The 27785-nt window shown below is 39.8% G+C and overlaps 2 protein-coding genes across 2 annotated transcripts; both read right to left on the minus strand.

Moving 5' to 3' along the window:
- Window positions 1–16008: 16008 nt before the first annotated feature.
- LOC117259852 (trace amine-associated receptor 13c-like) lies at window positions 16009–17037 on the minus strand. Its single transcript, XM_033631633.2, has one exon. It carries the CDS (start codon window positions 17035–17037, stop codon window positions 16009–16011), a length of 1029 nt encoding a protein of 342 aa, XP_033487524.2.
- A 2911-nt stretch (window positions 17038–19948) lies between these two features.
- On the minus strand, window positions 19949–24098 carry LOC144462805 (trace amine-associated receptor 1-like). Its single transcript, XM_078167478.1, has 3 exons — window positions 24032–24098; window positions 23025–23057; window positions 19949–20874 (listed from the first exon to the last, which is right to left on the minus strand). The coding sequence occupies exons 1-3, from the start codon at window positions 24096–24098 to the stop codon at window positions 19949–19951; spliced, it is 1026 nt and encodes a 341-aa protein (XP_078023604.1).
- Window positions 24099–27785: the final 3687 nt, after the last annotated feature.

Consider the following 27785-nt stretch of genomic DNA (forward strand, 5'->3'; position numbering starts at 1 on the left):
AGGGCTAAAAATGCTTAAAGTTTTGTGGCTAGTTGTGGATGGCAGCAGGCGCTATCAAGGAGGTCACAGGCACTTACATGCGTGTGTTCCGACCCAAAGATAAGGTATTAGCAGAAGCGAGTTAGATGATCCACAGGCAGGACATGAAGCATTAAACAGTAAAACTTACCCACAAGAGTCCAACAAGTGGACCCATTGCAGAGATTAGGCTTTAACAACTTCAGACTTTAACAAAATTTATGAAATTATCAAAAAGAAGAAAACTAAATGTCACACACCCCTATTAATAATAATAATACTAATACTAATAATAATAATACATTTTATTTCTGGGCACCTGTCATGACACTAATTCAACATTTTACAACAAACAAAAATCAGTTTAAACAGCAAATAAAACAAACATAGACAAAACATCTGTTCAGGCTTACCCACTCAAATTATTCATTACAGCGAGGTGGTCTTTCTGCTGGGCCTTAGGCCTGTCGCACCTCCAGCGGTGCCTGTGGTGGACTGTGCATGGCAGGGGCGTCCTCTTCCCTGAGGCAGGCCTACACCTGACCGCGTACCGCAAGGTTTTGCTGCAGGGTCTTCAGCTGGGGACCACCGCTCATTGACGTTTCGCCCCTTATCCCAGAACATCTCCTGGTGGTGGGGCAGTGAACAGGGACGTCTCCCTGACACCCCCTGCAGCAAAACCTAGTTGGATGTTACTCCCCAAGCCTTGTCTCGTCGTTTCAGCCAGAGCCAGTGGCTTGCTTTCTCAGCTTCCTCAGAGAGCTCTTTGGTGGATCTGCTCAGTGTGGCTCCACGTAGTCCCAGGATCTTGAGCAGGCGTGATGTTGATCTGCCCACAAAGCCTCTGGCTCCCACCTCCACCGGGTACAGCCTCACACTCCCTCCACTTTCTCTGCACTCTGTGACCAGGTCTGCATACTTTGCCTTCTTTCTCGCGTAGGCAGCTTCCAGTCCCTCCTCCCATGGCACTGTCAGCTCGATCAGTATTGCTGACTTCACGGCTGCAGACCACAGCACCCCGTCTGGTCTTAAGGTGGTGCTGCAAATCTCCTGTGGGAACTGGAGCTGCCTACCCAGGTCTAGTTCCATCTTCCACACCGCCCCTGGTGTTAATAGCTTGGTGGGTGGTCTCTTGCTGGTATGCATTGTGGGTTTCCCCTGCCTGAGGAAGTGGATCCTGCATTGGCTTTCTGATTTCTCCAGCACCTCTGCCAGCTTCCTGAGCACTTGGTCATGCCACCATCTGAGCCAACCCTGTGTCAGTGCTGTTTTGTAGCCCAACAGAACATGCTGGAGTGAGGCATTGATGGCCCCGCAGAGGTCACAGGATTGCTCTGTTCCAAGCCATTAGTGGAGGTTTTGAGGGCTCGGGAGGGTGTCGTATGTTGCCCTAATGAGGAAACTTAGCCGAGCCTGTGGCAGTTTCCAGAACTCTGCCCAGCTGATTGCTCGGCTCGAGACACCCTCCCAAGTTGTCCACCACCCCTGCTGCCCCTGTGCCACAGACCTCACTCTGAGCTCCTCCTGCTCGATCCTGTTGACCTCTGCAACAACAAGGTCCTTCCTCTCTTTCCTGCTTGCCTTGGACCATAGGATGGGTGGGTCACTCCATCTGAGGCCTGCCCGCCCTGTCTGGACCATGCCCACGACTTGTTGATGTTGCAGTCTTCCCATCACCTTCTGCACCTCCTCCTTGGCCCTCCATTTCCTTCCAGTCTCAACTCTAGCGTTTGCATCAGCCATTGCCCTGTCGGAGGAGTCTCTTAACTCCATCACCAGCCTTGCCTTCTCCTGCCTGTAGCCCAGGGTGATGGGTTTCAGGGGTAGCTGGAGTGAATTCCATCCGTACAGGCCAGCAGCTGAGAAGCACCGTGGTAGGCCAAGCCATTTGCGGATGAAGGAGTTGGCTTTTGCCTCCATCCGGCTTACGGCTGATGAGGTGACTTCGCACAGCTTCAGAGGCCACATCACCCTTGGGTACAGGGTGAAGTGATAACACCACACCTTGTACTTTCCAGGTAGTTTGCTTGCATCAATCTTGGACAGGCCTTCTGACAGCTGCCGAAGGATGATTTTCCCCATATCCTTGTCTGAGAGACCAGATGTATAAAGTCTTCCTAGGCTTCGGATGGGCTCATCCACGATGCGGGGAATGTCTTCCCCTCTAATGGTGAAGGCGACTCTGTCATTTCTCTCCCCCTTTCACAATGAGAGGCTCCTTGACTTCTGTGGCTTGAACTTCATCCTCGCCCAGGTGATCAGCTCATCCAGCCTCTTGAGCAGCCTGGATGTGCATGGGGCGGTTCGTAGCAGGCAGGTGATGTCGTCCATATAGCTCCTTAGGGGCGGGAGCCTCTGGCCTGCAGGCAGTCGGACCCCACCCACCACCTGCTTTGCCCCGATCAGGATGACCTCAAACGCTGCCACGAAGAGGATGGGGAAATGGAGCATCCCATTGCGATCCCTACTTCCAGTTGTTGTCAGCCAGTGGTGACCTCCTTCGTCGAGCCAATAGAAATAACACTGGGAGTAAGATATGACAGCAGGCGAAATCAAAAATCTGGTACGTACGATCAAGTACCTATGAAGGATACTTTTATATATGTGCCAATTTTAGAAACACTGAAGTTCATGTGCAGAAATCCAGACATTTGTGTTTACCTAAACAAATAGTGTAGATCAGAGCCTGACACTTATACTGACTTTTTTGATGGAAGTTATTTTAAAAGTCACCCTTTATTTACAGCAAAAAGAAATGCATTACAAATTCAACTATACTATGATGATTTTGAAACGGCCAATCCGCTTTGCTCTAAACGTGGAATTCATAAAATTGGCTGTCTTTATTTTGTTGTAAGAAACTTGCCCCCAAAATTTAATTCAGTTTTAATGAACATTCATTTGGTATCACTTTTTCATGCACAAGATCTGAACAAGTATGGTTTTGATGTTATACTGGAACCGTTGATAAATGATGTGAAAAAACTGGAAAACTAAGGGCTAAGCTTTTCATTTTCTGATGAGCCAGTGTATGGTACAATCGCACAGATCACTGGAGATAATCTAGGAATGCACACAATTCTTGGTTTTAATGAGTCATTCAGTAGCCGTCATTTCTGTCGCCTATGTTTGATTGACAAGAATGATTCTCAAACAGTATACAGTGAGGATGACACCAAGGTGATCCTTCGTGGAAAAGATATGTTTGAAATGCATTGGCACTGTCTCCAAGAAAATCCACAACTGAAGTCACTATATGGTTTGAAAAAAAATTCTACACTTAATTCATTGAAGTATTTCCATGTTTGTAATAATTATTCATTTGATATAATGCACGATCTTCTTGAGGGTGTGGCTCAGTATGAGATCAAATTGTTTTTTGGATATCTCATACAACACTATATTTCAGAACAGGACTTGCTTTCCAGGATTTATAGTTTTGATTATGGATTTTTAGAACGTAAAAACCTTGTGAAAAACATCCCTCTGTTGTTGGGTGACGTTATTCCTGAAGGAAACCCAAACTGGAATTTGTTACTGCTGTTACTTCAAATGGGTGGCACGGTGGTGTGGTGGTTAGCACTGTCGCATCACAGCAAGAGGGTTGCCGGTTCGATCCCGGGTGTGGGAGCCCTTCTGTGTGGAGTTTGCATGTTCTCCTCGTGTCAGCGTGGGTTCTCTCCGGGCACTCCGGCTTCCTCCCACAGTCCAAAGACATGCAGATTGGGGATTAGGTTAATTGATAACTCTAAATGAATGTGAGCGTGAGTGGTTGTCTGTCAGCCCTGCGATAGTCTGGCGACCTCTCCAGGGTGTACCCCGCCTCTCGCCCGATGTCAGCTGGGATAGGCTCCAGCCCCCCCGCGACCCTCAAGAGGATGAAGCGGTTAGAAGATGAATGAATGAATGTTACTTCAAATAATGAACATTGTTTTTTCACCTTCTCTCACTCTAGGTATGACAATATATTTGAAGCATTTGATTGTTGACCACCATAAATTAATTAAGAACTTGTATCCACATAGAAACTTGATACCTAAGCATCATTTTATGATCCATTACCCATCTTCTATAAGGAAAATTGGCCCCTTATTACATATGTGGTCTATGAGGTTTGAGGCCAAACACAAGTTGTTTAAAGATTCTTTTAAAAATTTCAAAAACATAACCAAATCACTTGCTAAAAAACATCAGATGGCCATTGCTTATCACTGGGAAACCTTCACCCTCAAACAAAATGAGTATGGACCAAATAAATCTTTTTCCCTCAGAGATGAGAATGTAATCAACAATGACATTCTTGAAATGATCTTGTCAAAAGATGTTTTCTCAACTAGCTGCGTAAAAGTTGATGGTGTAGAGTATAAAGCTGGACTTATTGTCTGTAGTGCACTTGAAGAAGACATGCCAGTCTTTTGTCAAATAAGTCATGTACTTTTGGTTGAAGATCACATTTTTTTTCTGACAAACAAGCTATTCACAGATAATTTTGATGGCCATCATCATGCATTCACAATATTACGAAGTGAGGAAAGGTATATATTGAAAATGTCTGAGGTTAAATTTCATAAACCTTTTGATATTCAAAGTTCATACAGTGCTTCAGATGAAAATTTGTACATTATACCTTCATTCATGTTTTAAAGTGACTGCATGGGAGGAAAAAATAAATGTTTTTGAAAATGATTTTGTTTATTTGAATGAATTATGAAGTGTCAAGCTAGCAACACTGAAAAAATGTTTTTTTTTTGTTTTTTTTTAAAATGTGTATATACACTATATATATATATATATATATATACACATATGCACACATATACACACGTATGTGTATGTAACATATACACATGTATGTGTATATATATATATATATATATATATATATATATATATATAGTGTATATACACATTTTAAAAAAACAAAAACAAAAAAAAAACATTTTTTCAGTGTTGCTAGCTTGACACTTCAGGGAGTAAAATTAACATTACCAAATAGTAAAAATGTAACTCAGGGCAGTGTTATTCAAATCCCTGAGTGTTACTTTACCTCTGGTTTGTGAGTTAAAAAATTAACTCTGGTATGGTGTTAAATATTTAACTATTTTGAAAGTGTTAATTTAACTCTGGAAAGTGTGGACCTTTATAAACTCTGGAAAATTGTTGAAATCAACTCTGTGGGAGTTAATTCAACACTGGACTTTTTGCTGTGTGGATTTCTGGACCACTCTTTTTCTCCAGAGGGAGCTCAGGTGTGTCAGTTGCACACCAATAATCTTGGAGCAAACTTTGACAATGCTGCTGAGACAATTTTTTCCAGCCCATAAAACCAGCAAGTTAAAGAAAAGGTTAAAAGACTTTCAATAAACGAGTGATAAAAGTTACACAAGATGTTCTTGGAAACATTAAAGGCCCAGTGTGTAAAATGGGTTGAAAACAGTGACATCAGTGGTCAAATTCTAGATTGCATGGCTCACTCACTCACCCCTCCCGTCAGGTAAATGACGGTGGCCTCGTAGGGACAAAAAGCCTTGCGCGCGACTTCTTCAGGAGTAGGTCTATCTAGCGACGAGGTGAATGTTTATTTAGAAATCTAAACCATGTTACGATATTGTAATGAATCCCTCACGAACAGGAGACCAGAGGAGCGTTCGGGAAAAAGGCCCGTTTATTTGAGCACTCCAAAAACTCCGGTAACACTCCAGAGGGTAAAAGACTCCATCCCAAACTCTGACTCTTCTAGCGTAACAGACACACTTCATAACTTTACACATATACTCATTTACCATACTGAGTGGGGACCCCCCTCCCCTCTCTGCTCCGCCAATCTCCAGCCCACACACTGACTGACAGGGTAGCCGGTAAACAGAGCTCAGCTGTTTATTTAGCCTAGCAATATCTCCGGACTATAGCAGCTGCAATGGACGACTTTGAATGCGATTTTGAAGAGTTTCTTGTAGCGGACACAGACCCAGAGCCATACCTGTTTGGCGACCTCTCTAAAGCAAGGCCCTTGCTATATATATATATAAAAGCATAATTATAAGGCTACGAAAACCAAACAAATTTTATTTTATAGCGATCATACACTTGTATAAACATATTAATGGGTAGAATATTCAGATTCAGATTCAGATTGACAATAAACCATGCCAAATATTACACACTGGCCCTTTAAAAGAATTCAGCTTACGCAGCAAATAGATCCGGTGTTGACCCCTTTTAACAATTGCCTTAGGGCTTTTTATCAAACTTAAGTTTGGAGTCAAACATAGTTCCCAGGTACTTCTCCACAATCTCAACATCACCTCCATGGATGGTGCTGGCTACTGGATTAGGACACTTCCTTCTGAAATCAGTGACGAACTCCTTAGTTTTTGTCACATTTAGGTCCAGGAAGTTATCCTCACACCATTTCACAAAAGAAGATAATTGGTGGTCTGATTGGGCCCCCTGAAGAAGTGATAATAGGACAGTGTCGTCAGAGAATTTTACAAGGTAGCTGTCCTCTTGGGAAGACCTACAGCTATCTGTGTACATGATAAAATACAAAGGAGAGAGGACACAGCCCTGTGGAGAACCTGTATTTGAGGTGATAATGGTGGACATGTGGCCATTCACAAATACTCCCTGAATTTGACTGGACAAGCTGATCAAGAAGGCCAGCTCTGTCCTGGGATGCTCTCTGGACTCTGTGCAGGTGGTGGGAGAAAGGAGGATGACAACCAAGCTGTCATCTCTGAGGACTAATGACTCCCATCCTCTGCAGGAGGAGATAAAAGCTCTGGAGAGCTCCTTCAGTGATAGACTGATTCACCCAAAGTGTGTGAAGGAATGCTATCGCAGGTCCTTCCTGCCTGCTGCTGTCAGGCTACATAACCAGCACTGCTCACAGTAAACTGCACCATGGACACTTTATAGACACTATGGACACTTTATGGACACCACAGCAGTCTGCTGTTTTTGCACATACAATCACTTGCATCTTATCCACTGGTCATTTTCATTCACTGCTGCTCATTATTATCCACTTCCTATTATTTTTATTATTATTATTATTATTATTATTGTTATTTATTGCTGTCTCTTGTATTTTTTGTACTTATTTGCATGCCTAGTTATTTAAGTTTTTTAAGTTTAAATTTGAAATCTTTAATCTGACTCTTTCCCCTTGACTGCTGTAACACTGGAATTTCTCAATTATGGGATCAATAAAGGTGTATCTTATCTTATCTTATCTTATCTTATTTTATCTGTTAAAAAGTTTAAAAGCAACAATAAAATCTGATCAGGAAGATTAAAATAAGAGGAGAGCTGCTCAATTAAAATATGAGGCTGCAACTTGTTAAAAGCTGAGGAAAAGTCAGCAAATAAAAGTCTTGCATGTGCACTGGGTTTTTCAAGGTGCTTAACTTGTCTAAGATGAAAATCTGAAAAGCGTCATCCACACCTTTCCCAGACTGATATGCAAACTAAAGAGGATCAAGTTTGCTATTAATTAGGGAGACAATTTTCTCTTTAAATATTTTCTTGAAAACCTTCATAACAACAGACGTTAAAGCGATCGGCCTGAATTCATTAACCTCCCTTGGATTATTGATTTTTGGGACAGGGATTATGGTTGATGTCTTCCATATAGTAGGTATCTGGCCACTCTCGACACACATTAAAAAATGTGATTAACATGTTGTTAATTTGTTGAATGTTTTTTTATCTATTAATAGGCCACTAGATAAATAGCTTGGTATGTATTGGAATCCCGATGGTGTCTTACTGTGTCAATTTCTGTCGCCCGCCCTGTCTAGCTCTGCATCTAACTACTTTTCTCTGTATATCTTCTGATTTGTACGGCTGATTATGTGCTGCTCGCCTATCTTTTGCTATTGTGCACTTCCGCATGACTCTTGTGTATTGTTGCACCTGCTGCTATCTGTGCTACTATGCTACTGCTACTATGTTTTTCGTGATATGTACTGTCTGTGCTGCTATGCTTCTGCACCTTATTTGTCATTGTGTTGTGCGTCCAATATGGCTGTAGTGCAGTGATGGACTGGATTCTGTTTTGTGTTATGTCATTGTTATTTTATACTATGATACTGTCTACTTTTAATATATTTATCTTTCAGGTTTGTGGTTCTCTATAACATCTTGCCAAAGGACTGCAGTTGCGAATTAGCCGGCTGGCTAAAACTGGCACATTTACAGTAACACTGTTGATTAATGTGTACTGTCCTTTTGTAAATGAAATAAACTGAAACTGAAACGCTTCACTGAGCTGGTCCGCAGAGTGCATCCATCAATAGAGCCAGGGCCGGCAGCAATTACGTGTATTTACTCTTTTAAAAAGATTTGTTACATTTTCCTGAGTAATCATGATATCATTCTGAGGTGACAAAGATTTCCTCAATGTGGAAATCTCACTCAAAAAATCAGATCTTTCAAACCTAGAGAAAAATGAATTAAAACAGTTTGCCAAGTTGTCATCATCCACACCATTTTGACCTGCAAGTAGAGCTTAGATTGAGCCCAAAAAATCCAGCCTGACCGGGTACCAAGTCACACAAAATGTTATGTATGATGAGATGGTATCTGAAGGTTCATCTCTATCATCACATACATCATAAAAACAGTGGCAGTCTGTACACTCAAAGCATGCCTGGGGAGAGGAGATGCTGTTCTCAGACCAGATTTTCACTGTTCTCTCCTGCTCCAGACGTCTGAAGGATGATTTGTATACAGGCATGAGATACACACTGCTGTGATAAGAGGCACCGAGGGGAGGCATGGCCAGGGATTTATAAGCCCCACTTACAGAGCCATAGCACAGATCCCGCATGGTGTTCTTCTGTGTGGTGGAACAAGTCACATACTGCTCATATGTCCTCAAAGTCTTCCTCAAGTTACAATGATTAAAATCTCCAAGAACAAACTTGGGTGCCTCTGGGCAGATATGGTCCAGTTTATGTGTGATGTCAATGATCAGCTGTGCCGCGGCAGAGGCGTTTGCTCGCGGGTGAATGTACACTAGTGTAAAAAAGCTGTTGAAATTTGCATGGGAGATAGAAGGGGCGTAAATAGTCAGTAATTCCACATCAGTGGTGCATATCTTCTTTCTGAGCACTACCGTATTACAGTACCTCTGATTCACGTAGAAGCAGATTCCTCCACCTTGACTTTTGCTGGTGATCTCCAGTGACTTGTCCATCCGTATTGGACTTCCAAACCCAGTTAAGATCAGATCCGAGTCCTGGTCTGTATTACCGAGCCATGTTTCGGTGAAGGCAAGAAGGCAGGTATCTTTCTCCTCCCATTTAAACTTGGCGTATGTCTCCAGCTCATCTATTTTGTGTCGAATAGATTGAATGTTTGACAGCAAGACTGAGGGAAGTGGCAGTAGTTTGTGGCAGTTGTCAAGTCAAAGAGTCTTTAATCTACATTGAATACCACCTCTCCTTCCTCATTTCCGATGGCTTGGCTTCCTAGCCGGCCTGCGGCGCTCCAACAGTATAATCGCAGGTACTATGTCGGCTGTAGCGGACTATAAGGACAGGAAAAACTCTCGGCTGAGAGTAGCTCGCCTGCACACGCCACGTCCTTCCACTGCATCACAGGTGAGAGCCAGCAACAGCGTTAATGTGTAGAAAAGTACAAAAAGCTTCATGAATGTCCCCATGATCCACAACTCTGAAGCACTGACAGATCATCCACACTTCACTAATTAAAAACAATAGCGACAGCACGCTGAGCACACTTACAACGATATCATGTCCGGCTGAGACGCTAAGGACGCCGCTGAGGACGCTGAACTCATAGAATTTAATTTAAAACATCAATTTTACTAAGTGGACCTCTCTACAAACTCTCTATATTGTATCTTAGTTGGTCACTTAGAATGGTCAATTAAAATGGAATAATTTTCATTCATTCATTCATTCATTCATTCATTTAACTCATGACCATGACTCACATGGTATGGAGCACAAATATACATACACAATTACTAAATATACTAAATATACTAAATGTAGCAAGTGGTAAGGCTGTACATGTTCTATAGTCCTAGCAACAAAACTAAAACAAATATATCACTTAAATAAAGGAAGGACACTCTTCAAAAAGGCACCTAGTTTACAAATAACTTTTAAATTATTAGACTGAAATCATAAAATTAATTTAAACATGGATGGACCAGTTACATAATATTTTGGCAGATATCTTTGTCTGAAGTTCATTATACATACATTCGTACATTCAAACAGAATGTGAAACTCATCACCAAGACGATCATCATTACATAAATTACAGAACCTCTGGCTTCTGTCCAGCCCTTTATATCTTCCAGTGACTTTTGGGATTCTACTGTAATTCACCCTAAAATGACAAATGGCCTGTCTAAACTTCTGATTTTGACACAGTAAGTACTTTTCTAATTTAAACTCTTGTTTAAACTCTACATAAATATCACAAGATGTACTATTACTATTAAGTTCACTTCACCATTTTTGCAGAAACTGGTCTTTCATCCTCTGCTCAACCTCTCAACTGTTTCAACCAGTCAATGTTACTACATTTTTGAGAGAGCCAAAGGTAAGATAAACCAGTCATCCAATATCTGCTTCACTTGCAGAATCCATGGTGACACAAATACACCTGAGTTATGCAGTCTAAGCAAACAGTTATACATTATTCTATTCAGTTTACTTTATTTGCCTTCTATCAGCCTTCCACAATAATCGATGACTCTCTTTTTAACTGCAATACAAAGTGGATACCTCCCCAACTCACCATAAACCATAGTATTACATGTTGTTGTCTTAACTTTTAGGATATATTTAAGGAATTTGAGATGTAATTTTTCAAGTAAATCAAATTTTTCAGACCCCCAAACCTCACATGCATATAACATGACTGGTGAAACCAACTTATCAAAGAGATCGAGTGCAAACGAGCAAGACAAATGACCAAGGGTGAATCCCAATTCACCCCTTGGCCCTCCCCCATAGCCCTACCCCTCGAAAATGTGCGTGCCCGTGTAGGGGTAGGGGTGTCCCAATTGACCTATGGCTAAGCCACGCCCCCCTCCACTCACTCGGACAAACTATCAACATTCAGTGACCGGGGCGCTATGGCAGGTGTCACAGTACATGACATTTCGCAGGAGGCAACTGATGATTTTTGGGGACATAACAATCAGATGTCATTGAGAAGTAACCAAAAGGGCCTAAAATATGCATTGAAGGGATATATTAATCATTTTATTGTTGAGAAGCTCGATGAAGAGCTTAAATTACAAGCCAAAACTTGCATGGTAAGGTCTGACAATAGCTACAATCACATTTTCAAACCTTGTAATTCACAAACCAGTATTTTTCCCCAGCAACACTGTGAAACTTGTATTGTGCACTTCACATGGGCATATCCCCTAGTTGTGGCATTCTACAGAATGTGTGCAAAGTTAGGCTGGAAATATTTTGAAATTTTGTATATTTTATTTCCAAAACTTTGTCCCTATATATATTGTACCATATGTAAAGGTCACATATCTAGTAAAATGACAGTAAATTTTTATATTGTATTTCAGACTGTTCTGGAATGTTTCTCCTCACCCAAAAATTGTCACTACCGAAACATATAGTATTATATTATACAGAAAAAAATACATCAACCTGTTATGCTTGTTCCTTCCCTTGTCTAAAGATTTAAATTTTTACAAATTTTGACTGAAGGTTTTCACAATTAAATCTATAAAAATTAATATTTTAACAAATTTCGAAGTTCAAATTATAGAATTCTTCAAAATCTAAATGCAATTTTTCTTTGTAAAATGCATAACGCTGATCAGATTGATTTCAGAGTTAATAATTGATGAAACAGAACATAAATGTAACCGATTAGCATCATAATACTTTAGTTGATAACTCAATATACTTTATTTTTTACAAAATACCCAGTGTTTTGGTAGTGACTGCACTGTTGCGGGAGTGACTGTCCTGTTTCGGTAGTGACCATTATTCTGTTTTTAAGGTTGCATCATATTTCCTCAAATGTATGCCTTATGGTGGGAATTACAAATTCAAAGACAAATGGTTTGTGGTGAATAAAACAATTGAATTTTTGAGAGAGCAGAGCAGAGCAGAGTAGAGTAGATTAGAGTGGAGCAGAGTATAGTAGAATAGAGCAAAGTAGAGCAGAGTATAGTAGAGCAGAGCAGAGTAGAGCAAAGCAGAGCAGAGTAGAGCAGAATAGAGTAGAGCAGCGAAAAGTAAAGTAGAGTAGAGTAAAGCAGAGAAGAGTAGAACAGAGCAGAGCAGAATAGACAAGAGTAGAGTATAGAGTAGAGCAGAGTAGAGTAGGGTAGAGAAGAGTAGATTACAGAGTAGACCAGAGTAGAGTAGAATAGAGCAGAGTATAGAGTAGAGCACAGCACAGTAGAGTAGAGCAGAGCATAGTAGAGTAGAGCAGAGTAGAGAAGAGTAGCTATAGTAGAGCAGGGTATAGTAGAGTAGAGCAAAGTAGAGCAGAGATGAGAAGAGCAAGACTTTAGACCACAAAATTATGGGGTTTAACTACTGACCATTCCATTTTGTCACTACCAAAATGTCACTACCGAAACTTTACCATAGGTTTTGGTAGTGACTGTTTCGGTAGTGACATTCCTAGCTATTTTTCATGATAACTAAAGAATGCTAGCAGTCACATGGCTAACAAGCACATGTTTGAAGAGTTGTTAATATTTATTTAAAAAAATGATGGGAGTCAGCGACTTACCATGCAGCCATCTGGGATGGGGGTGCAGTTCTACCCCCTTCTCAGAAATTCAGGGGTGTGGCTAAAATCCAGACTCAACCAGTGCATTTAAACTCTTGTGTTTCAGTAGTGACATGAAAACAAGGGACACTATTTTTTTAGCATAGTTTCTTAATTTAAAAATTAATCATACAATACATCTAAATCTTTCAACTTGTGTTTAAACTTAATCACAAAGATGTTTTAAATTACACTTTTGAAAAAAATATGAAAAATGTTTTAAGTGTTATTTACATGAATTGAATTTTAGAGGTCAGGGTTGGGGACAGCTACTTCCCAATACAAATACCCTATAAATGGTGATTTTGTATATTTTGTATAGCTTATTACTTTTTTCATTTAATGTCCTGGGTTTACATAGGTCATGACATAATCTTTGTAAATATCAGTGTCTGAATACTCCATTTTATTTTTTTTTGTTGTTTTTTTGTTAAGGGACAGCACTTTGCACAAAATCGGTAGAATGCCCCAGTTATGGAATATGCAATTCCTTTTTTCTTTTTTTTCCACAGAATATCGTCAAGCCATGGACTCTCTCCCATCCACTTCCATGGCCTCTGTCCCAACTACTCCCATGGCCTCAAGCCCCTCAACCCCTTCACCCAAAAAGAAAAAGAAGAAGACGAATCCCATTGTGGAGTTCCTTGAAAAGGAAAGTGAAAAAGAACAGAAGCGGCATGAGGACAGCGAGGCAAAGACGGAGCACTTCTTGCAACTCTTTGAAAAGATGGTTGACAAAATGTGATTGAATGTGTGTATTGACTGTAGCTGCTGTTTGAATGTGTATATTGATTGTAGCTGCTGTTCTCTAGCTCCTTTTGCACTGGTCAGATGTTCACCTCAGACCTAATATTTGCAATATATACTTTTTAGTTTTGTATGTCAACTTTTAATTAAATTAAGTTTTTTGTAACAGATTGATCATTGATATATGTTACCACTTAGCTAGTAGTTCCATACCATATTTGAACACTGTAGTACAAGTAGTAACAGTGAGATATATAGTAACAGTAAGATATATAAAACAGAACAGAAATACCAGAAACAAGATTTTAGTATGATGATTTATTCAAGAAAAAAAAACTACTACTAATACTAATATTTGGGTGGGAAAAAAATACAAACCCTTGAAAAATAATCTAGTCACTCTGGTGCAAAAAAACACTTACACATCCCTGACAAGCGTATAGACATTTTCTGTGTGCCGTCGATAACCTCAAAAAAATCCCCAAAGCCCACGCAAGGGAAATTATTACAGCAGAAGATGGCATGTTGATTAGCTAGCTACCGCACGCATTCACCAACAAACTCGTCACAACACACTTGTTGCACAGTGATGCAGTTATACAACTCGTCAACTACTGATGACTTAGCGGGCTTGAAGTGGTGTCCCAATTCTTAGGGGGATATTTCAAGCCCCTAACCCTTGAAACTCTGTTTGGAGGGGCAAGGGGTAGGGGTAGGGCTAAAAAAGAGAACTGGGATTCACCCCAAGTGTCCACGCCTAACTATTCAACATAGAGTTGCTCGACTTCGCTGGGCTAGGGAGCACAGAAGATTACAGCTTGGGCACTGGTGACATGTTGTCTTTATGAATGAGAGCCTCTATATCCTTGACCATATAGATGGAAGACAAAGGGTGCGGTAAAAACGTGGTGAGAACCTCCGTGATGACTGCATCCAGGAAACCACTCAAGGAGGTGGTGGCTAAGTGATGGTATGGGCCGGTATTCATTATGGAGGAAAAACACCATTGGTGGTGCTGGATGGAAACGCCAATGCCATCGTGTACTGGGACATCCTAGAGAAGCATTGCCTCCCACATGCAAGAGGGTCTATGGGAACAACTTTAGGCTCCAAGACAACAACGCAAGAGCACAAAGGGCAGCTGCAGTGAGAGAATTTCTTGATGCAGAGGGAGTGCAGCAGATGCCATGGCCTACTTGCTCCCCTGATATGAACCCTATCGAGCATGCCTGGGATGCCTTAGGTTGAACCCTTAATGTGAGGGACAATATTCCTCAGAGTCTACAGGAATTAGCCCAGTATCTGACTAAAGTGTGGAACACCCTGCCCATTGACGGCATCAACAAGCTTGTGGACAAGTATGCCATGACATCTTAACTGCATTCATCTGTGTCAGGGGTGGCCATACTCAATATTAGTTACTAAGTGACATTTGAAAGAGTAATATTGAACATTCTTATGTATGAAATCCCCTTGAATATGTGTTTCCTGTTAAATTGACCAAGGTCAAAAAATTGAAACAAAACCCTTAATCCTATTGTTCAATACCCCCAATTTTGTTTAAGCCTGAATACACAGTTTGCAAAGGTTAATCGTGGTTTAATTTTCACTATGATATGTTTGAAAGGGATTGATCAATAAAGTTTTGAGAAGATATTGATATTGATTTGATTGTTATAGTTTTTGCTTTGAAAAATTTTGGCCCTTGGACAAATCTAGTTGATGACCCCTGCACTAGTGAGTTCTCAGTTCCCTGCACTAGCTTTCAGTCAGCCAGAGAATTTATAATACAGTTACTCATTTATAAATCACTAAAAGGTATAGGACCAAAATGCATCTCCAATCTTGTATTTCAAAATCAACTCTACAGACCTTTATGGCTGGTTAGCAATGGTTTGCTGCTTCATCAAAGCATCGCATACAACCATGAACACAAGGTGCAGATAATCTGGCACAGATAGAGAACAAACTTCCACAAGATATGGGAGGGGTTTTTTTTTAAACAAATTTATGTCCATCATTACCTACCTACCTATACCTATGTTGGTAGCTTAAACCTTTTGTCTGTAATTTTAGATTGTTTATTATATGTGGGTATATAATGATTAGGCAATAATTTGACCAATTTGTAAATATGACGATCACAACAAAAATCAACAAAGACATAAAAAGTTTGAGTGTGGTTAATTCTTCAGTTCTTCAAAAACTACATTCAAAGTTCCCAGAAGGGCCAAAAACTTGCCACAGACAAAGAAGACACAGTGCTGGAGAAAAAGAAATGCCTAAGCTAATGCTGTAGAAATTAGTGGCAAGAAAAAAAGACAAGCATACCCATGAAAAGTCCAGGTTTTGATAAACAAAAAGAAAAAATGAAAAAGAAAGAAAACATTTAAACCTGCCCTTAATGTAAACCTATCCATAGAATACTCAACAGTAGAGTCATATGTGTGTCAGGCTATGCACCTTCATGGTGGATGAATGAGGTTTAAATATTTTCAGATTCACAATGAGATAAAAACATTTCTTAAACCAAGGATAAAAGAAGGCATAAATAATGGGGTTTAAACTTGAATTGAAGTAACCCAACCAAACTGAAACTTCAAAGATAGCAGCAGGTGTACTGAAGCCAGTATAGGCATCAGTAATAGAATTCACAAAAAAGGGCATCCAACAAAAGATGAATGCACCAAGCACAATACCCAGAGTCTTAGCAGCCTTGTGCTCAGACTGTTTTATCAACCCCCCTTTTGCTCTGTCATTTGAACAATTGCTCATATCTCCAGTTTTTCTTACATGCTCTTTAGCCACGATAAATACTTTAGTGTACAGACAAACCATCAAAGTGCAGGGAAAGAAAAAGGCAGTGATACTGTCCAGGATTCCCCAAAGGGAGTTAAAGAGAAGGTTACAGCTGCCTAGACAGTTTATTGACGCAATATAATCCTCTAAACCTGTGATGTTGGCCTTTGAGTAAAGGAGTCCAAAAGAGTAAACAGCAGCCAGTACCCAGCTGGCAAATACCATAACCCAGGCAACTGGCATGGTGATATTCCTAGAATAATGCAGAGGATTGCATATTGCTTGTTGTCTGTCTACAGCAATGCAAATTAGATGAAAGATAGAGACACTAGTAAGAAACATATCAAAACTGGAGTGCAGCAGACAGAAGTCATCACCATAGAACCAGCAGCCATGAATGGTCCGGATGGCGCTAAAGGGCATCACAATAGTACCAACAAGAAGGTCCGCAAGACCAAGAGATAAAATAAGCATATTGGTAGGATTATGCAACTGCTTGAAATGACTTATAGACACAATGACAACAGAGTTCCCTAAAATGGTAACCAGCATGCCTAAAACAAACAACACATAGAGGGCAACTTTGGTCCCCACACTGAAATGTGCCTTAATACACGAGGCGTTAGAGCCTGGAAAACAGTACTGTTCTTGAGAAAGGCTTAAACTCATCATTAAACCAAATATATATGCCAAAACTTTAAAAGAGATGCACAGGTCTGTGCTCGGGGGAGACACTGGTGATCTTTGCCTTTGTAATTAAAGACACAGCATAGACGCCACCTACAAATATGACATGCTGGGCCTTCCAATCAGAGAGTGTTTTATCAATGTATGCAAAACAGCCCAACACCAGGTATTCTGTTGTGGCAAAACTGACAAACAGTAAAGTATTTCATTCTTTGACGAGGAAAATTATTTTCTGGGGAAGTTATAAACAGCTGTACCATGGCACTATTGCTGTCATAGAAATACAGTACAAATGTAAATGCTAACACTAAATGAACATGATTTCTGTGCCATATCATTGTCGACAAAACAATTACCATGAAGCATGAGTGCAATATCCTACAAGCTCTCAGAAGTTGTATGTGTAGCCATAAGAGATTAATGAACCATTTTCAGTACATTTGTTATGAACATTACAGTACAGTTTTAAGACTGGTTCAGAAAAAAATGTAAAGGCATATGAGAGGCCCTCCCTATCAAAACTGACATTTTTTAGTTTTACTACATTGCTTGTGCCAGTAACAGCACCAAGGACACTGAAAATACACCATGCAGTGGTGAAGTGCTGCTCACCTCAATAACTACATTTTTCTGTATCTAGCAGGTGTGTTCATATGTTTCAGGTGGGAAGAAATCCTTTCTAACATAGGTCAACATGTCACAGGAGGTACAGAACTGAAGTTTAGACTATCCTGAACTTGTAGTTTTGCCGCACTTCCCCACAGAATCAAATAGCTGCTGCTTGAAATCGCTGCCGCAGCTTTTAATAACCTTTGTATGGCAGCTTGCTGCAGGCAACACTTTGCCGATGCTTTGTGTATTTTTTCCATAAGTGTGTGTGTATCTGTGCTAGTTCGGAAAAGGTCAGCTGTGGGCGTTCAGAGCTTAGCTATACTGGTGCTTATCGCTCTTGTGTCATTACAACGCATTTGCAGTCAAGAGTGACAGGTGCACTGACCCGGAGTATAAGGATAGCACAGAATAGAGTTTTAACAGTTGGTTTAACATGTTTGCACCATAGAATGTTAAAATAATGGATGTAGCTACCATGACATTACACATTGGTTTGTGGACTCCCGTTTTGAAACCACTTCCATATATCTTTTTAAAGATATTTTTTGGGCATTTTAGCCTTTAATCGACAGGACAGACAAGTGTGAAGGGGGGAGAGAGAGAGGGAGTGACATGCAGGAAATGGCCACAGACTGGAGTCGAACCCGGGCCCCTACGGCAATGGCCTTGTACATGGGGCGCCTGCTCTACCCACTAAGCCACCGACGCCCCATCACTTCCATATATCTTTTTAAACCAAAACTCAGTTTAAAATGATGTTTATGCCTACCACACCAAGACAATAATAATTCATTTATACATATTTGACATGTGGTTTGGTTCTGTTTTAACATGCTGTGCGCAAAGACCGTCGAGGTGGAGAAGAAGAGCGCAGAGCTGTCGCTGTACGAGTCTGTTCTCCCACATTCTTTAAGAATATTTAAAGCTTATTTAGAAGATAATTATAAGAATCAGTGCATGGCTATTTCAAAAAAGGGAGGAGAAAATGAGGAGAGGAAGATTACAAATTGAGAAGAGGAGAGTATAGGAAAGGAGTGGAAAATAAAGTGATGAGGAGAGCAAAACACACAGCCTGACTGTTACAACTGGACATGGGCCTACTTTGTAGTTTGGAGGGTAGGTTGTTTTTTGTTGTTATTTTATTTATTCAGAGAACATTGTTTTTCAATTTCATGTAAAGATCTGATGATTGTGATGTTATGTTATTTATTTTATAGAACACTAGTGTACACTATGTGGCATGGTTTTGTTGTTGCCTGTTATAAAGAAAGGATAAATGTAGAAAGTGAATGTGTGTGTGTGTGGGTGTGTGTGTGTAGCAGCTGCAAAGTGTACATAGTATAGACCTTGAGACACCTCACATGTAAGCTAGAGTGACATTCCCCTGCTCATTATGGTGCACAAATGTACTTATGCACTGGGGCCTACAGCTCAATAAACCCTCTGGTCCTGGCAGATACATGCACATGCATTTTTTTTTTTTTTTTGCACCAGCACTTCATATGTGCAAAGACAAAAGCCAGGCTTATTTTCAATTAAGTCAGACCTATGTTAGCCCACACCCAATAAAACTGATCCCTCTAAACAAGCCTGATCCAGACAGGACCCCCTGGTTTAATCTCAGGATTTACTGTATGAGGTCATGCTTTTCAGGCTAAAGTATGTGCGCAGTATTCCAGTCAACATACTGAATGTGCTTTTCAATGCACTGCAATTAAAATAAAACTAAGAAACAGCTTTGAGTCAGTGCCGGACCTAGCGCATTTGGTACCTTATGCAAGCTTCTGCTGGCATGGTGATTTCTCATCAGCTGCCAAAGATGTAAATCCTCATTAGAGAAAGAGTAAATGAAAAGGCAAAAGCCAGCTGCCTATGTTGCCTACGTATATAGGACGATTTGCTTTGAGCCCTGGCTGTAGCCTCATTATAACTACTTCTTACTTCTCTCTTTTAATGTCACCTAATAAAAAAAATAATTGAGGCCTATCATTGATTCCCAGGAGAAGATTTCAGGCTAGTTGTCACAGCGATGGTGGCTTTCCTTGGACCCGCTCCAGAACCAAACCAAAAGTACTGATGTTCTGTTGTATGTGCTGTGATGCTTCTGCTTTGTCAATGGTGAAGTCAGTGTACCAGCATAAAGCCCCTGAACGTTGTTCTTTACTACTGAACCACTAGCAGATCAGTGAGAGCAAAATGAAACTTTTTTAAACCTTATTTTCAACCATTTTTATCTGTAAAATGAATATCCACTTTTTAGAGTCTTTTGCTTTACATTAATTTATTCTGTGAAAAGTGTTGCCTCTGACATGTCAGATTTAAAGGTCTTACCTGAAGTGAATAATTGAAATGCTTTTCTGAACCAACTATAAAAAAATGCATATATTACAGGGTTCACAGTAGAGTTCAAGTAGCCCACCCAGACAAGTGTTCCAAACAGTGCTGGAGGTATTGAGTAACTGATAAAGGGGTCAATGATGTTACAAACAAAAAAAGGAGTCCAAAAGGAAAGAAATGCCCCCATTATGATAGCAAGTGTTTTAGTGGCTTTTGTCTGGCTGGTATTTGACATTCTTGCTGAGCTCATACAGCTTGCATTCTGTATGCTGTGTAACTGCCTTTGTGCCACTAGAAAAATCTTAAGATAAACACCCAGCATTAGTATTCCTGGAATATAAAAGGAAAGTACTGATGAGACAGTACTCGACAGTCCACTCTGAAACAAAACACATCCACCTTCACACGCAATGTGTTGATAGTAGAACTCCTCAATCCCCCAAAGATTTAATTTCAGAAAAATCATTCCAAAGCCTATGAGAGCTGAAATACCCCAACTGAGCAGAATCATGACCAACACAACATTAACAGATATTTTTCTCTTGTATAGTAAAGGATGGCAAATAGCATAGTGTCGGTCAAGTGATATGAATGACAGATTTAGAATTGATGTTGTACACAACATGACATCAGAACTCAAGTAGACTTTACAAAAGACATCACCAAAATACCAGCAAGTCTCTACACATTGAATCATACTAGGGAACATGACTAACAGACCTAAAAGAAGGTCGGACACAGCCAGAGAGGCAATCAGGTAATTGGTTGGAGTATGGAGCTGCTTAAAATAGGTAATTGAGATAGTGACCAAAAGGTTTCCACACACTGTTAGGATGACTGTGACCCCTAGAATCATATAGAGGGTGATGCGTATTGGCAAGGGATAGATTGTCCTCTGGCATGAACCGTTTCTGGACTCAAAGCACAGCACTGGCTCCATCTGTTTGGAGGGATATGAGAATGATAAGGTCGATATTTCTTTATTTAGAATAAAATCTGTGTAAAAATGGAAAGATTACCTAATTTGGTGATGAACTGAGTGCAACAGTTAGTCAAGTAATCTAGTAGTCTACCGTGAACTATTAAAAGTCAGTAAAATGCTAATTTACACATAAGGCCACCGAGGCAGTAAGGTGAAATCCTGTAAAAAAGTAGAAGTTGTTCTTTTGTTGTTTTTCTGAATGGAGAAATGACTTTATTTCATCCTTTGCAGTTGGACTTCAATTGTCTTTGTTAGTAATGAAATTATCATTGTAGGTGGGGCCCCTCTCTCCCTGTCTTGGATAAAACTGTTGAACAGTGAGGCAAATCATACAACGGACATCAGAGGGTACATTTCCATTCACCTGTTTTTTTATGTACATTTTAATGTGCTCATAAAAAAATCAAAAACAGGTGACAAATTGCAAAAACTTTGGCTGGGGATGAAAACCTTGCCATAATGCTAAGTCTTGTCCATGTGATAAGGACTGTAGTGTAAACTGTGCTGAAAAGTGTCATCCTGAAGCAGAAAACCTACATATTGTCTAACTGGAACAAAACTCATAGAGGTAAATTAAAACAAACTGAACTGCAACTTTCACAAAAAAACAAAAAACAAATTCAAGATCTGTAAAAAACATGAAAATCAAGTCTCAACTGTTTATTTTGGCTTCTTTTGATATTCTAGAGATTGCTCTTATGACATGTATCCATTGTACTAACAATATCAACAGTCAACTTTGAAAAAAACATTTGCAGTCAGTAAAAAACTCACGATAAACCACTTAATATATGACCATTAGGTAGCTCCTCAAAACCTACTAAAAACAATTACACTTCAAACCTACACTTACCTTCCGTAGTCCATTGGACAGATGGACAAATGCGGTCAGTTTCAGCTTGTACTTAAAGCCTTGATGTCTCTATGGCCAGTGACAGAGGTTAACAAATAGACCCTCAGGGGTATTGTTGAACAGTCTGTCCCAGTGGATAATGTACAATAGGAGGTGAATATAGTGCAGTCCAATTAGAGCATAGGTCAATCCAGCCCGTTCTCATACCGAAGTCATCAAATACTTGTCAGTGATTCATTCAGTGATGTTAAAAGCCACCTTTTGCAACAGTGTGAAATGCTGTTGGGTGGCGTCAGTTTGTAACACAGCCTGATGTAACCTTTCCCAGTGTTATGATATGCCATTTTTTGGCTAGACAGCACCTGTCACAGCAGTATGATGTGGTTCTGGATGTTGCCTGGTTGAAACTTTGCCAGTAATGACTTGGACTTTCATCTGCTAGCTCCCTGTTCACTTCCTGTATGTACGTAAAGCCAAACTATGATGTTTTTTTGTAAACCTAAGCACAAGCTTTTGTTGACTAAACCCAGTCTTGTGCTTTTGTTGATGTCCCAGCGTTAGTTGCAGCATCCAGGAATGTCAACAGCAGTCGGAGGAGGATACCTAGTGCGTACTGTGTGTAGATGTGAAAGGCAACTAACAAAGTGGCAATATGTGACGACTTGGGATGAGAACATGTTGTTCAATCACATAGTCTATGTTATAAATATGATCTTTAAAAGATCCAAGGTCCATCATCCCCAGGGTAATATTTAATTGGGCTGAGTCTGCCCATTCCATTGAAGATATATCCACAAAGTATTTTGACCAATTGTTAATATGAAAGCAACTTGGTTTAGCCTATGTATTTTCCAATTCATCATGTCAATATGTTTAACTGACAACAAAGCTAATGCGTTGATACTGGAGCGTGAGCATGTCCATGAATGTGGGCTGTATGTTGCCTACCCTTGTGCCAAGAAAGCAGATGAATGGACATTGTGTGTTTTCATACCCAGCAGCAGATAGTGATAAGAAAGGTCTCATCTGTGCAATATTGCAAAGGTGGAAGAATGAGGTTTTGGTGATGTTACTGGCGTGATACAAATGATAGGTGACTATCAAACATGACACCAAGGTTTCAGACAAGAGAAGATGGAGATACTGGAGCACTGTAAATAATTAGACTGAGATTGCTTGCTTCATTTATTGTTGAGACGGTGCTAATCAAAATAGTCTCTATATTTGAACTAGGGCATTAATGACTTTGATTTTTTTCAGGTCGACTTATCTGTCAATAAAGTCGAAGTCGAGTCGACAAGTCATTTGATGACGTCATCACATTGACAGGCGGAGGAAAGTGAAGTATCTCCACGCATGTGATGTGTGTCTGTCAAGGACCGAACATACTCGGGCGGAACGTACGCGGAACAGACTCAGCAGAGGTCCGCGCGGACTCAAAGCGGACGTCCGCAAGCCCTGTGCGTGCAAAGCTCACCAGTGACTGCTCGGCATGTATTTTTCACATCGCGGGGATTTTTCACGGTCATTTTTACAGGAAACTACAACACGGAAGTGCGCTCGACTATGAAAGCCCGAATGACTGCGGACATTCCTCGCAGAGTCTGCTCCGCTTAAGTATCAGTGTAAGCCAATCAGAGGCAGCGATTGCATTCCGTACACGAGCACACAGAGAGAGAGAGAGGGAAAAAACACACGACTTGTCGACTCCTCCTGGGGGGTGTCGACTTGTGCCACTTGACACGTCGACAAATCGGCTTTTCTGTTAATGCCCTAATTTGAACAGCTTAGTTTAAAAGGTTTGGCTGCATCCAAATTTTGATGTCTCTCAAACAGGCAGAGAATGTCAGGGAGGAGGCAGTCATATCAGGCTGGGTTGATGTGTACATTTGAATGTCATAAGCATAACAATGGAATCCTTGCCTGTTTCCCATGATGTGTCTGACTCATATACCCCTTTTTGACAGTCATGCTGGCTTGCCTTGGTTTGGTTTGGGCCATCAGCCCAGTGTGGGGGGGATTTCCTTTTCAATGACAACAGGGCTACCCAATTGAAGTTGTGTCTTTAACTGATGACGGCATGTCTTGAGTGATGACGTTTAAAAGCAGCAGGCTGATCCATGGTTAAAGTCCCTTGTTATTTTTGCTGCATGTTTATCCATCACACAGCAGGGCAGGTTAAAGAAGTTTACCTGCTGGAGGTGAGCTGTTTACAGAGGTGCAGTAACAGCCTGCTGTCTGCAGCTCTTCAACTAACATCTCACTGTGGATTATTCTGATTTCACTTTCCTCCCTGCAGTAGCCTATTAGAAGACTTGCCATTTATCTATTTATTTAAGAAAAGCCTCTAACAAAGTTATGCTACTTCAGTGATAAACACATTTAATTTCCTAAAGTTTCTTCACAATAAAAGTCCCATTATTTTGTCATGTAAGATCTCTTGTTGTGAAGCAGCAAAATAAGGAAATGTTGAGTTTTTGAGCAGTAACTTCACACAACTTCTAATATGGCTGATAGTAAAATAAAGCAGATATCTAAAGTAAAAACAGGACGCAGGAGAGAAACTAAACTCCAAACTACAGAGATTCAGTTAGAAGCTACAAAAGTACTGAGAGCTGAACACACAGAGACTTTAAAAAACGCCTTTCTCCCAGGTCTCCTGCAGACAGAGGTGAGTGGAGTCTCGCAACATACATGGCTCGTTTGAGGGGGACAAGCAGGGTTGTTGGGTGTTGGCTGTGGTTGGCGAGATGTCACTGCTACCTGTTGGAGGGTGGGTGACCAGGCTTTTGGACCTATTACAAAGATGGTCCATCCAGTAGACCATGTAGAAATATTGGACATAGCTAAAAGGAACAATACCTGTTTGTTTTGATTTGATTGATTTATTTGGAACATTTGAAAAAAAACAAGATAAAATAAAATAGAATATATTGTAGAAAAAAACCCTACAAAATAGAGACAAACAATAAATCAAGAACAGACTTACAATGAGAAACATAAATGAACATTTCATGTCCAAAAAGGAGCAGGAAGAAGCAACATGCTTTTCTGGTCCTACCCCCAATCCCAAACTATAGTAATCCATCACTAATCAAACTATTACATAAATACACTCTCCTCACCATTGATCAACCACACATTTACACCACTGCATTTCTTAATACCTGAGAACCAATATTACCCTGTGTGTAAAACCAATACGAAAATACGAATTGAGAATACCCACCCTGACTGTGCCTTATATTCCCTCCAATCATTTCTGTATGTTTCTGTATGTTGCCAGGTAATACGTTATTTCTTGCTTTGTACATGACTTGAGCCATTTTAAAATCCACCAAATCCTTAACATTTCAGTTATGTGACTTCAAAAACAGGTTATTAGTGTGTTTGCAATATCCAACATTAGGTAAAAATTTTATGGCTCTTTTTTTCAGTATGGATAATGGTTTTGTAAGTGTTTCCCCATACCTCAACACAATGATTTAAATACGGCAATATCAGAGTACAGATGCTTTGTAATCCAGTATGTGTTAGCTAGTCAGCTTTGTTCTTACATAAACTATATGTGGTTTTCAGCAGATTCTGTGATCTATTATCACACCAAAAAAAATGTTTTCGTATACTCTTTCAATAATACCATTACCTATCTTAAATACTTGTGTATTTATTTTTCGATTTCCAAACAATAGTTTGGTTTTGCTCTGATTTAATGATAACCTGTTTGAGTCAAACCACATCTCTCTAATTTATTCAATTCTGATGTGACCACCTCCAGAAGCTGCTGTAAATTATCCTCGGAGCAGAAAATATTCATATTCCACAAATAACACAAATTTCAATATTTCTGATACTTTACATATGTCATTAATGTTCAAAACAAACAATTTTGGCCCTAAAACTGACCCCTGTGGGACTCCACAACTAATGTCCAAACATGAAGATTTATGTTTACCAATCTGCATGAACTGTTGACAGTACCATATAAAGCTATTCAGCCAGTTCAACAAAACCCCTCTAATGCCATACTTTTCCAGTTTATTGGTTAATAAGTCATGATCAGTGGTATCAAATGCCTTTTTTAAATCAATAAATACCCTTATTGCATTTTTTGTCATCTATACGTGTTGTTATTTCTTCTGTTAGTGCCATAGATGTTGATCTGTTTTCTCTGAAGATTGACTGTCCACTAACAGTTTGTGCTTCTCAATAAAATTTCTCCAATATTTTAGAGAACTGGGAGAGTAATGCCACAGGCCTGTAACTGGTGAATTGATGTTAATTCCCAACTTTAAATATAGGAACAACTTTTGCTGTTTTCATTTGGCATGGACATGTACCTGTTTTGAAAGATGAATTGCAGCTGTAGGTCAGTGGTTTTACAATTCCATCAATGATTTTCTTCACAAGAGTCATATCAATTTCATTGCAATCAGTAGTCATTTTATTTTTGCACTTACTTACAATGTGCAGGATTCCTTTTTTTCTATTGCTCTGAGAAAAACAGAGTTTGGACTTTTATCTTCTTGATCATTAACATCCCACCCCTCTTCTAGCAATGAATCATTGGTTTCCTTTGCCAGTTTAGATCCCATACCACCAAAGAATTTGTTAAACCCACTAACCACATTATTCATGTTATTAATAGTCCTATCATTATCAACAAAAAGCTTAGGATCCCTTATGGTTTTTTTTATCCTTTTCTAATAATACAATTTAATATATCCCATATATCCCTTGATATTGTATTTTTTTTTTATTTTCTAACAGTTTGTTATAATATTCCATCTTGCATATCCTCATTATATTAGTTAATTTATTTTATATCTTTTAAATTTATTTTCTGCCTCTCTAGTTCCATATTTTATGAATTCTTTATACAGTGTGTCCTTCTTCTGTGGGCATTTTTTTAAACCCTTAGTGATTCATGGCTTATCTGTATTTTTATGCTTCTTATTTTACTTCTTTTATTGGTTTACAGTTTTTGTTATATAGTGCTATGAATGTGTGATATGTGTCATAAGCGCCAATAACATTATCCTCTTCATATATTTCTTTCTAGCTTTGTATAATAGATCATGTCTTAATGCCTCCATAGTATTGATTTGCGCTCCTCATAGTGACTTAATCGCATGCCATTCAGTTTGTTGTGCTAACCTCAATATTTGTTTATTGTGTTTCATAAAAATGAACATTAGTTCCTCTGAGCTCATTTTGGTGAAAGTAACGCCAGAGGAGTGAAATAAGTAACTAACTACTCTACACAGAGAATAATATTGAAAACTAACTTATTACTTTTAAACGAAGGTATCTAGTAATATGTAATATGTAATATATTACATTTTGAGAGTAACTTGCCCAACACTGAAGGTAGTCAAGTAAGTCAGCCAGCTTTCTATTACAGGTATCTTTGGATTTGTTGACATCAACATTCAGGTCTGGGCAGTGGTGTAGTGGTAGTTGATGAGGTGGGTGTACTATTAGGTAGATAGGTAGGTTACTGATGAGGAAGTGGGCATACTCTCCTATATATTACAATGGCTTTTTAGCTGATAGGTGGGTATACTCTAACTGGATAGACAAAGAAGTGGGTATACCCCATATACCTGAGTATACCCTCCACTACACCACTGGGTCTGGGCATCAGGGATCAGTGTGGACTCCAGCATTTCAGCAGTTCAGTTAGTTTAGAGAAGAACAGTGGTTTCGGTTTTGAGGTCGGTAGGTCGGGACCCACATTCACACTCAGAACTGTCCAAGCCCAAACTACCACATGGATGCCTCACAAATAGCTTTGCCGGTGAAGTGGTTAGCACTACCGCCTCACAGCAAGAGGGATTCTGGGTATTGACCCTTCTTTGTGGAGTTTGCATGTTCTCCTTGTGTCAGTGTGGGTTTTCTCCAGATTCTCTGACCCTCTCCCACAGTCAAAAGACATGCAGGTTA

This window comes from Epinephelus lanceolatus, chromosome 4 (assembly GCF_041903045.1).
Source record: "Epinephelus lanceolatus isolate andai-2023 chromosome 4, ASM4190304v1, whole genome shotgun sequence".
Taxonomy (NCBI): domain Eukaryota; kingdom Metazoa; phylum Chordata; class Actinopteri; order Perciformes; family Serranidae; genus Epinephelus; species Epinephelus lanceolatus.